Here is a 12,646-nt window from a genome sequence, read left to right as displayed (position 1 = left end):
ACACAGATTTCATTACACTGTTGGTTGTTATGAAAATATAATTATTCATTGCCACAAAAGTTGCATAAACACACACCAAACATTTTTGATTCCACACTTGATGTTTGAGCATGTAAGACAAATAGTGCGGCTGAGGAATCTCAGGTGACAGTGAACAAAGCAAGATTAGAAATTGAAGGAGTTTAAAAACCTTCAAGTCTTAATGTGGCAGTGTCAACATTCAAGTACAGTACAAAGTTTTGCCTACAGAAAGCAGGAGAGGAAGAACCGCTGCTACACCACAAATAAAGCTATTTGTTAACAAAGATTTGAGCTAAGAAATGGTTAATTTCAAAGATTAATTTTGTGTTCTCATCAGGTATTTATCATCATGCTCTTTGACACATTAAAAGCAGGGCTGGATAATAAACTATAGCTGAACATTTTGGGAAATACACCAAGTGTATTAAGAGTCAGAAAATGACACCCCTGCACACTCTGCTTAATATAAAACATATCTTGCTACCTAAAGAAAAGGGGAAACAGCATAGTTTTGTCCAAAGTAAAAGAAGAGTAAAGCCTGTTTACCGCTATAAATTAGAAAATAATATATTATTACTTATTTTCAGGAAGTAAAAATGAAAACAAATATTTTTATGCAAAGAGCAATCAAGCATACTGGCTAAGAAGAGCTAATTTTAGCCAGCTTTAGCATTCCTTCATATAGCTTCTTAGCTTCAGGTTTTATTTCCTATGTCACCTCTGTGGTGTTTTTAGATAAATGCTAACTGAAAGATATTTTCCATAAATTGGAAATTTGGATTAAACACCAAATCTTTGTGGGAGCATCTACAATGCAATTTCATTATCTATATATTAACAATAAATAAACAAAAGTTTATTTGTGTTTCCCAAACAATGAACTGCTCCTTTAAATGAACATGAATGTTAGTGATCTAACCCTCATCCATTTAAAAGTATATTTAGATATATTCAACCAATCACTAGGATTTGTCCATTAATCTGAAATATTTCACTGGTCTGGCTGTGGTTGTTTAGAACAAACATTTGAAGTACAGACATTCGCCAACTTACAAACTAGTTATGTTCCGAATAGCCGTTCGTGTCCTAAATTGTTTGTAAGTTGTTTGTTCACAACAGAGAACGTCTTAGAGCTAACACAAGTGCATAGAACTGTGTGACTGCATTGGTGAAGGCTATGGTGCTGTGTACCGTGGTGCAAAACAAAATTTGAGCCCAGAGTCGGCAAGGGGATCATTCCGAACACAATTTTAACTTACGGCCCTGTCTGTTATGTAATAAGTAGAGTAGTGACCATAACTCAATAGTCTGGGGATGTAGCTCAGTGTAGAGAGCATGAGAGGCCCCAGGTTCAAACCCCAGCCACAATGCAAAGCATTGGTAGGCTTGTGCCAATCTCAAGCCTGGATAAACGGGAAGGGTGGTGACATGAAGGGCAGCCGGAGTAAAAATTGCAACCAAATCAACCAGGCCAGCCCCAGAGCTGACTCAGTGTGGCTACCCGAAATAGAGAAAAACCAAAAGAGAGAAAGAGAGAGAGTAAAAAAGTAACTCAACTTGAAAAAAACATGATGTTTGGGAAAAACGTTATTATTACATTTAGTAACAGTTTCTAAGGATCCAGTTTTCAGGTTTTATCATCCAGCCCAACTAATGAAGACACATGTGTTGTTAATACATAACCATAGCTCTAATTCTCACAGTATCACAGTTAATACATTCATTTAATAAGATTGACCCTAAGTGAAATTAAACTGTGATTCACGTAGTACAGAAATAGTTCATTACACTCTGGTGTAGAAAGTACGGTGTGACAGTGTCACAATAAAAGTTTTTAGCCAAACACTATGAACACCTCACATTAATATTCATTCATTGACAAGACAGTTGTTGAAAAAAAAAAAAAACATATTTCAGGATTCCAGTGTTTATGAGGTTTGTTTCTAAAAATACATAGACTAGAAACTGCAAACAACAAACATGTTTCGTGCAATTTGATAAGCACTTTTACACAACTTTTTATTTCTGTTGTTTGGTTTGAATCTTTGATATGAAGCTCAAGCACATATTAAGAAATGAAACAAATTGTATTTCATTTTGACTGTTTACTTCTTGTGAAATAAAACACACTTTTGATAAGAAGGTGCTTGAACGGACTGTAAATGTTATTTGAATGAAACGTGATATTTCTAACAATGTGTGATGTGAGTTTCTCATACGACGTGATCATAAAACACTCAGCACAAAGATGCATTTTGGTAGTTTCTACTGCTGAACATGGTTTGTGGTGATTGTTGCTGGACAGGAGACTCAGACATTTTCGTGTTTATGAGACGAGATGATAAAACACGTTCTCTGATCAGAGCTGAAGGCTGATCACTGACGGAAGGAAAAAGTAGAGAGAGAAAGAGAGTGGAGGGTTTTCCCAACAACAATCTGGAGTTAATGGTGACTCAGTTACAGCTGAAGTTGGTGCTGATTTAAACCCAAACCATCCTGTGAGGAAGCATTTCACCTCAACATCTGTTGGAACACCCTTCAGGGTAAAATGTGCATGTATGTGCACTTACTGTTGTTAGTGATGAGGTTTTATGGTTCTGACAACATCATAATGAGCAGTAAGGCAGTAAGTGAGGGATTACCCAAAATCCTCTGCATCTAGGCAGTCAATGTAAACACAAACCTGGGCTGATGGTTAAAAATAAATACCTCTGGAAGTCAGCTGCATCAGTTACCTGATGTATGTTGTTTTTCTTTGTTTTTTTTGTTTTTTTTACATTGAGAGGCAGAAAAAAAAATCTCATTAAATTAAACTAATCAAAGTCTTTTTTTAATTATTATTATTTCTCTACAAACAGATGTGTGGATGCATGTTGCTTCGGACAGGCAGTTGATTACGATGTAGAATCTCATTGCTTCAATTTATTACTTTATTTGCATGTGCCACTCTAATGTCTTTGAATACATGTACTCCATGGGCAGTTGGTAATCTGCATATCAGACATCCTGGAGACAGTTTCTGTGAAAGTCATGAAGGCGTTGAGTGAAATGTGGTACAAATACATACATCTCTTTCCTATGATTGTGTCATATTTTGATGGCTTTGTGATTAGGCTTTCTCCTTAGTGGAAGAAGCATGTGAGAAGGAACAGCTGGAACAAACACACAACTGTTGCCATTTCAAGACTTCAGGGACAATTTTAAGTATAATGCATAGTGCAGACTGCTCTGACAAGTGCTGCTTTAAGTCAGTTTATTCTAATTGAGTTCCAACTTTCTGCTGACACAAAGTTTGTTCACAGTCAAGGCCAATGGAAGGCATTTCTGCTGGCCTACAGTTGATATGCTGTCACAAGTTCTGCTGCTATGGCATAAAAGTGCTACATATTCCTCTGATAAAGCCAAAGAGATAAGCTAAGCGATGACAGCAGCAATGAGCCACAAGGAAAATTTTAATGACAAAGATAAAGAGGAATGATTCTTAAATCAATGTTCAATGCGCTTGGAGCAGATGTTCTGAGAGAAGAGAAATAAACCTAAGTGTTTTTCACTTTAGTAAAAGAATCAGATCCAGCTAAGGACTGGACATGTTCAGGCAGCAGAAGCTGACACCCAGATGGATCAGTGTAAGTGGGTGGGGATGTGCCACAATTTTAACGGCTTAAACTGTGACAAATTCCTTGGCATGACGTGACCCAAAGATAATGATTCTTTCTTTTCAAATCGAAAGCATTGCCGTGCAACAACACAATTGGTTGGCTCATAGTTTGTGATATGGATGGGCGTGTGGGGTGTGTGTATGTGTGTGTGAGTGTGTGTGTGCGTGTGTGTGTGCGTGTGTGGCGGGGGGGGGGGGGGGGGTTCATAGACTGAGGCTTTGAGCAAAAGAGATAGAGCGGAAGCACAAGGCCAGGAAGCCAGTGCCCAGCAGGTCACCCAGCGCTGTCAGGTACGGGATGGAGAAGTTGTCAGGGTCCAAGTTTTTTCTCCACATGAAGCGAACAATGAGGTCTGCAACATAAAGAAGGATTGCAACCTAAAGAGAGAAAAACAGAAAAAGAGATCATACAATTATGATTCGGCAAAGAACAACAAACACACTGGTGATTTCCAAACAAGGACACTTTTGCATGTAAAAATGACCGTGGAGGAAATTCATCTTGATGCTAAGACACTTTATTATCACAAATGAAATAGAGGATTGAATATATATACAAGCAGGTATTGAACAGCTCCAAATATGATTAGCAGTGATTATGACACCTGGGTGAATACATTCATTTTTTACTCTTTTCTGTGCTGCCTACAGTACATCTTTCAGAGCAAAATCCTTTTAATTAGAAATGTTGCCTTACAGCTTGTTGACTCTTGCTAGGTTTTATTTTTCAACAGCATGAAACAGCAGCACAGCCAAGTGTCAAGAAAGTCAACCCCTGATGTCATCACCATTCAGTTTGTGAGCTGCTGGTTAGAAGCCTCCAGTTAATCGCATAAACCAAAAACTCATTAGGAAAACATTTAATGAGATAATAAATTAAATAAGAGGTAAGGACCTTCGCACATAGACTTCAATATTATCTGAGTCCTTTACTTTCTGAAATTGTGTATGATCTAAGCGTCTCATTCAAGGGTCCTTTATCCAAACCTCCAAGACTTTTTTAAGATTACCAAATCCTTTTTGAGTTGACACCAAAGAAGAACAGGTAACACTCCATAAGGTTGCCAAGAGTGTCAGGATTTTTACAAACACTTAACAGCAGAGATGATGTGATACTGTTTGATGTCATAAGGGTGACTGTGGCGGGAATGTGGTGAACATTTGGTGTGAGATTTTATCTCACTGAGCTGCTGAAACACTAACATCTGGCAGAGACCCTTTTACGGTTAGGTAACAGGTGGTAACAACCATTTTAAAGGTCAACAGAGGGCCAGTGAGTTCATGAGAAACCACCCTATGTAAACCATCTGGCAGGAAAAGATCTGTTGAATATCACACTTCTATTTTTGCTTTTTTTTTTTTTTTTGGTGTGAAAGGGGAAAAAGAGAATATGAATAACCTGTGCAGGGAGCTGCTTACCTGTAGCAGAGCAGCACACAGGTAACAGATGCTGAAGGCTAAAGTAATAGGAGCCTCCTCTCCCTGCAGCAGAGAGATGGCGTATAGGAAAACCAAGTGACCGGGAATAACCAGCATCAGCAGGACGCGTGCTGACTTGGAGTTCACCCCTGGGCGATACGGTGAAGAAGCTTTAATTTAGTTTGAAAAATAGATACAGACACTGAAAGACACTGAGAGGAACTACCAAATCTGGGGATCTGTGACTGGGCATGTTACATGACCAGGGGTCTCCAACTCCAGTCCTGCAGAGCTACTGTCCTGCACGTTTTAGATGTTTCCTGCTCCACCATACCTGATTCAAATGATCCGCTCATCATCAAGCTCTACTGAGGTCTGATCAGGAGCCACTTATTTCAATCAGGAAACATCTAAATCATGCAGGACAGTAGTTGGAGATCATTTACATGACCCATCTTGACATTTTCTGGGGACATTTTTTGCCCAAAACAACTTGTTCATTGCACCACTCCCTTGAGACCCCAACATGGATCATAATTAAAGCAAATGTTACTCTCAATGGCTCTGTGTAAGCAGCTCATTATATACCAAAGGTTTATGGATGTCACAGCGTGCATGTTGATGATGCGTATGTTACCTGAGGAGAAGAAGGTGATGCAGGGATTAGGCCAGTGCTGCCTCATTTTATAGGGCAACACCCCCGGGATGCTCCAAAAGTGCAGGTAGGTTGAGATCCTGCTGGCCTGGATGGCCACCAAGTTTCCCCCCACTCCTGCAGGTGGGAGGGGAATAAAAAACAAAACAAAGGACAAACTGACACACATTGACAGATAAGGACAAAACCCTTTGGTGACGAGCAACTTGTACCTGTACTTGTGGGAAGTGAGCGGAGCGCATGCAAGCATTTAGTTCTGGCAGGCACACATGACAGTGGTTACATTAAAATCACAAATGCTGGTAGATCCAATTGAAAAGAGACTCTCTGATGTTGAAATCTTCCTCAGATGTAACAAGCTTCACAAGAAACCAAAGATGTTTTAACCTCAGAGATATAAGAGTTTATAGCTTTACTGAATGCAAGCTTTTTGTCCTCACTCCTTCAAATTCAAGTTTCATCTGGATATTGTAGATCCTACCTTTTCAGTCTGCTGTAATTTCAGTGTTGAAAGGGCTATCTCTGGCACATTCAGTTACATCAATGACGTTCTCAAGTTATTTATCCCAAATAGATGTTTTGTGTTTGATGGTGCTTGGGGGAAGTTTGAGTAAAACATAAAACTGGTTTATATTGAAACCAGTTGGGGAAGATTGAAAGGAAATTTGAATGGAAACGCAAACTGAAATTATAATTACACAGAGATGGGGAAATGAAGATAGATAACCAGTGAGAAGATGGGAAGAGACAAAATGAGAAATAGTGGCACAGCAATAATGGGTGATTTTTTTAAAGGGTCTGTCAGATATGACAACGCACTGAGCATGTACGCTTAGTGGTTCAAACAGACCTCTCTCGCATACTCAGCAAATCACTTTGTGTACCACCTAATCGCCAAAACCTGCTTCTTTGCTTCCACTTTTCTGGGTTGCAGAGAATTCATTATCACTCTGAAGAGTGTGTCCTTTGATTTTTACAGTTGATTATGATATTCTTGTGCAGAGGAAAACCACATGCAAATCCAGTCAAATTAAGCTTTGGGGTTTCACAGATTAGCACCCGGTGTGGGACAGTTTTTCACTTCCCTCCTCCTCCAGAGATCTGTAATAGATAAGATTTTAAAAATAATCTAACTAAATGATTAGCATTCCCCTGTAGCTCTCTCTCTCCCCCGCTCCTCTCTTGTCCTGTGTGCTTCATGTCTAGTTACTCCTCTGCCCCCTTTTATGATAGCATTTCTTGTCATAGATGCAGGATGATGGCAAAAAAATCAATGCAAGAATTAGTGAGCTAAGAGTCGCGACTATGCGCCTGAGCTAGCCCAGCTTATGCTAGTGGAGCTAGCTGCCCCCTGTAGCCGGTGCGGGCTGAACAGCTCCTATGGCAGCTCCTATGGCAGCCGAGAGAGTTTCCTCCCCACCAGCAGCTCCCGAGAAGCCGGGATCTAGTCATGGAGGCCGGATGACCATCTGAGACGAGAGGCATAGTAGTAGGCAGCATCCCCTGGTTCACTACCAAACAGTTCACATTTCCAACGGGTTCTCCCCAATCAGCGGGTCTAGTGATTGGCGATTCTATTCTGAGGAATGTGAAGTTAGCGACACCGGTGGCCATAGTTCAGTGTGTCCCGGGGTCCAGAGCAGGCGACATCCAGTCAAGAGTAAATATGGAAAAATTGTTATTCACGTCGGCAGTAATGACATCCGACTTCACCAGTCGGAGGTCACGAAGATAAATGTGGAGTCGGTGTGTAAGTTTGCTAAAACAATGTCGGACACTAGTTTTCTATGGCCCCCTCCCCAATCGGACCAGTGATGACACATAGCTGCATTTCATTGTTTAACCGCTGGCTGGCGAGGTGGTGTCCAAAAAACAATATGGGCTACATAGATAACTGGAAGACTTTCTGGGGGATGTCTGGTCTGATTAGGAGAGATGGTGTCCATCCCACCCTGGGTGGTGCTGCTCTCATATCTACGAATATGGCTGATTTTTATTAGAAATCCAAAAACCTGACAACCTTGAGTCGAGACCAGGAGGCAAAGCCGCAATTTAACACACTCCTCTGCACCTCAGTCAGAGCGATTACCTGCCAAGAATACAATAGTCTCTGTCTGTGTTTAAGTCTATAGAAACTGTGTCTGTTACTCGACCACCTAAATTTAGAAAAGTTACTAAACCCAAATTAAACAGAAGAAGAGCTACAAACAAACACTTAACTGAAATCAAAACGGCGCAAATTCAGTCTCAAATAACACTGCAACTAAATGTGGACTTTTGAATATTCAATCACTATCAACAAAATCTCTATTAGTTAATTATCTCATCGCTGATCATCGTATTGATTTATGGTGCAGCAGGATGAGTATGTCAGTATTAGTGAGGCTACACCCCCCACTCATGTTATTTTTCATATCCCTCGTACCACAGGTCGAGAAGGTGGGGTTGCTGCAATATTTCAATCAAGCCTACTAATCAGCCCAAGACCAAAATCTGGCTGTAGGTCTTTTGAAAGCCTCACTCTTAGTCTTTCCCACTCAAACTGGAAAGATGAAAAACCAGTTCCGTTAGTTACAGTACACCATCCACCTGGTCCGTACTCAGAATTCCTATCAGATTTCTCTGAGCTTATATCAGAGTTAGTACTCAGTACAGATAAAATCATTATCCTAGGAGATATCAATATACATGTAGATGTAGGAAGTGACAGCCTTAGTTCTGGGTTTATTTCCCTGCTAGACTCAATTCGCTTTTCCCAGCATGTGAATGAACCCACTCACAACTACAATCACAATTCTCCTTTTAGATCAAAATGCTGCTTTCGACACAATTGATCAAATTTAGATCATCAGGATGATACAGAAAAACTAGTCCATGCATTTGTAATTTCTAGGCTGGACTTTTGTAACTCATTACTATCTGGATGTCCAAACAAATCTCTGAATGGCCTTCAGTTGATTCAGAATGCTGCTGCACGAATATTAACAGGAACTAGGAAAAGAGATCACATCTCTCCCGTGCTCTTCATTGGCTGCCAGCAAAATGTAGAGTAGAATTTAAGAATCTTTCAGTTATCAGGCTCCTCTTCTATGGAACCAACTTCCAGTATCAGTCCGGGGGGCGGACTCTTAAGCAATTTTCAAGATCAGGTTTAAAACTTTTTTGTATGAAAGAGTCCTCTACTCTTTAGCTATGCTGCTATATGTCCTGGTCAAAAGTTATAAGGTTATATAAGGTTTCTTACAGTGGAGCTGGAAAACAAAGTAATGTCACCCAGACTGATTAAATGATTAGATAGGGTTTCTCTGAGATGCTTAGGGCTGAGTACAATAACTTCAGTTTTGCCAGAATTTATAAGTAAAAGGTTATGGCTCATCCAGATCTTTATGTCTTAAAGACATGTCTGCAGTCTTTGTATCTGTGTAACTTAATTTGGCTTCATATAGAAATACCGCATAATTGTCCGCATAACAGTGAAATTTGATTCTGTGTTTCCTGATAATATTGCTTAAAGGAAGCAGATACAGAGTGAAGAGGATTGGTCTAAGTACTGAACCCTGTGGGACTCCATGGTTGGCTATAGCGCGTGGGGAGGAGCTATTGTTAACACGAACAAAGTGATGTCTATCTGATAAATAGGATTTGAACCACCTAAGTGCAGTTCCTTTAATGTCAATGTCATATTCCAGTCTCTGTAATAAAATATTGTGATACTCATCCATGAACTCTGGAAATTCCCTAAGAACTTCTGCTCCTGTTTTACCTCCCTCTCTCTGTTTATCCGCTGTGGCCACTAATAAAGGTCATTACCTGCTCATCGCTGTTTGCGTTCTTAAACAAGCCTGTTCCACAGAGTGCACTAACATCCTGCATCTCGCCGTGTAATGCGGGGAACTCACTTAGGACAGCTCTGTGGGTCACAAACAGCCCAGAGGATTATTGGCTGACGTCTGCCCTCCTTGGATGAGGTCTCCAGCTCCCACTGCCTCAGAAGAACCAAATTAATTCTGAAGACTCCTCCCTGCCAACTCATCATTCAACCTGCGACTCTCAGGCAGGTGTTATAGGTCAGTGAAAGCCTGCACCTCAAGACTCACAAACCGCTTCTTTCCTTTGCCACAAGATTCCTTAACAGACAATAATCCTGTGCAATATTCTTACATGTGGGCTAGTTAACTTGATTAGATCATTCGTATTTTAAATAGTCATTCTTCTATTTGATACATGATACATACATGATATTTGTATGGCACTTGTACAAAGTTACAACTCAAATTTAAACTGAAGTATCAAAGATTAATTGTATTAATTGTATTATTATATTGAGGCTGCCTCATTATATTCTAAACAAAATAATGCAAATTCATATTGGTGGCAGATATAGTCATTGAGATTTCATTTGGAATGATTGTTCTTTACAAACATGAACCTTCACTTGGAGAGTATGACTGTGTCTCAAAACCACATAAGGAAATATTTGTACTTCACCAGAAAATTGCAGCTCCTTCATTTTGGATATTAATGAGGCACATTGGGATTTCAATTATATTTCAATCAACTTGGGCCCTGATATAACATAATGGAGTCTCTGTGTTAAGTAGTTTAATGAATTCTGTGTTGAAACAGAAGTTTCACAGCTCCAAAGTACGTTCTGGGCATCTTATAAGTTACCTCCCATTTGGATTTTCAGTGGGGAAAAGATGAAGGAATTAATAAATACCAAACAGCCAACATAAATCCAAAGTTTGAAGGGCGTCGTCATTATCAGTCAGATGTGTGTTTATTTGGATTAACCTGGAGTTTTCAGTGATCACTGTTGAATTTCAAGCATCCCGCTTGGATTAATTAAGAAACACGTACATACCTGCCTCAACTGTCAAATGCTGCGGTTTCAATCTTATTAATGTGACCATTGTTTAACTGTGACTCTGGACAGTGCCAAGGCGTGACTTAAATGCTAATCCAACTCTGACTTTCATTACTCCTCTTGGCATCATTATCTTACCGTTAATGACGGGTGTAAAGACGGCCATGCCCTCAAAGTTGGGATCACTCACGGTCTTGTCCAGTATGAGTCCTCCAAAACTGTAAATCACAAACGTGGCAGGAATCAGAACCACCATGGAAATTGCCAGCATTTCCCAGAAGGATTTATACCCATTAAAAGAATTATATTCAGTGTTAAGGATAATAAATGTCTGTAATTATATTAGCATTTTATTGTATCCTCTGAGAGATTTATATTTATGACAAACATGAGTGTGTGAATATGTGTACCTGCTAATGGACATAGCTACTATAACAGGCTGCCAACCCGAGCGCAGGACCTCTCTGATCTGAGGACTCTGTTGAGCCACTACCACCCACAGTGGGATCAGAGCCAGGAAGCCCAGACACACCAAGGGGGAAAGATACCAGAGGTCTGTGGGACATGAAGACACATGAGCTTCGGATGAAATGCACAACTGCACAATAGCTCATCTGTGTTCATCAAAGGATGACCATATGCAGCAGTTTTCCCTCACACAATAATAGCCCGATGTGCAGTTACTTTATTACTAGATTACGAGATTACTTAATAAAGCATAATGACATAACTAAGTGAGTGTTCTCATCCAAAGGCGAAAGACATTGAAATATGCTCACTAAATCTGTAACAAATGCGTTATTCATGAAGCTAATGGCTGAAGATATCAAATCAATCAAAGCTGGTTGGGTCTTTGGGTGAGAGCAACGATTGATCTGTGGTCCACCCATGGTCTGCATGTGAACCCAGGTGGTCCAGGAGTAAAGCTGTTAAAAATTGTGAAGAAATGTTCATCAAACTGTCTGATTCAAATCCTGTAACTTAAAAACCCTAACCCTGTAACCCTGTTTGCCATCACACATCAGAAATGATCAACTGACATTAGAGAGGAACTGTTATGACACTCGCAGTTAGCTGCTCTGAGACTGAGTTAAACATCTTCAGTTATCAGGCTGCTAACTATCAGCTGATAACAGACAGAATCAGTGAAAAAAGGTTGAAGATCAGGTCAATAATAGAGAATAAGTTGAGTGCAACAGGATGTTATGAATTTTACTATGATGTTATTATGACTGAGACTTGTGGTGCGTTCAGTGACATCTGTGGAACAAAGTTCCTCATATGATTCATTGTTTTATCCCACAGTTTCTAAGGCACAAACTCTAAAGATTAATGGTGATGAATTTAAGTTGCAATTTGCATAAAGCTGAAAGAATGACCAAGTTCGAGGAGAAAACATTAAATAGTGTTGTCCACTAATGATAGCAGATTTACCTGTGACTTTGGCAAGAATCAAATAGAATTAAGTTCCACATTTCTAACAGCTTGAATAAACCGAAGGTGATGAGCCTAGATTCTGCAGGACGTCTTCAAATCTTCACTGAGGCAGAAAGGCAGCAAAAATCTTTACCCCCAAAAAATTGTTTTACAATGCAAATATACACACATGCATACATCATGATGAGAAAATAAATCTAAGTTGTGCTGCCATCTTGTGGTTATCAGTGGGACCTTGCTTTCTCCTGCTTGACTTAACGACAGTATTAAGCAGTGGTGAGAAGTAACAAAGTAAATTTACTTAAGTCCAGTTTTGGAGGATCTGCACTTTACTCGAGTGATATATTTTTGGGAAACTTTAGACTTAAACTCCACAATTTGAAATGCAAATATTGTACTTTTGACCCACTACATTTCTATGAAGAACTCATTACATTTGCGTTAGAGAATTCCAAAAACTCCATTCATGCTCATCTCATTCAAGTGGTTTTGCCATAGCTGTCCCTTGCACATGCGTCACTCATTTTGGGCAGTGAGCTCACGGGTAACATTCACACGGGAGAGGAAAGTTGATCACAAGTCATGGCTT

The 12,646-nt window shown here is 39.8% G+C and overlaps 1 protein-coding gene across 5 annotated transcripts in view; it reads right to left on the bottom strand.

The window, feature by feature from the left end:
• Positions 1 to 3,872: 3,872 nt before the first annotated feature.
• The window catches only part of LOC115046395 (solute carrier family 41 member 1-like), a 29,144-nt gene continuing 20,370 nt past the window's right edge, over positions 3,873 to 12,646 (bottom strand). For all 5 annotated transcript variants that reach the window (XM_029506725.1, XM_029506724.1, XM_029506728.1 and 2 more), the window contains 5 exons: positions 11,031 to 11,175; positions 10,759 to 10,838; positions 5,736 to 5,870; positions 5,099 to 5,247; positions 3,873 to 4,057 (listed from right to left, as the gene is read on the bottom strand). In XM_029506725.1, coding sequence (XP_029362585.1) covers positions 3,884 to 4,057; positions 5,099 to 5,247; positions 5,736 to 5,870; positions 10,759 to 10,838; positions 11,031 to 11,175 — 683 coding nt within the window. In that variant the 3' untranslated portion in view covers positions 3,873 to 3,883. The remainder of the gene's footprint in view (positions 4,058 to 5,098; positions 5,248 to 5,735; positions 5,871 to 10,758; positions 10,839 to 11,030; positions 11,176 to 12,646) is intronic.

The sequence above is a fragment of the Echeneis naucrates genome, chromosome 7 (genome assembly GCF_900963305.1).
Source record: "Echeneis naucrates chromosome 7, fEcheNa1.1, whole genome shotgun sequence".
Taxonomy (NCBI): Eukaryota; Metazoa; Chordata; class Actinopteri; order Carangiformes; family Echeneidae; genus Echeneis; species Echeneis naucrates.
The sequence above is the reverse complement of the archived record's forward strand: the minus strand, read 5'-3'. Positions and strand labels throughout refer to the sequence as shown.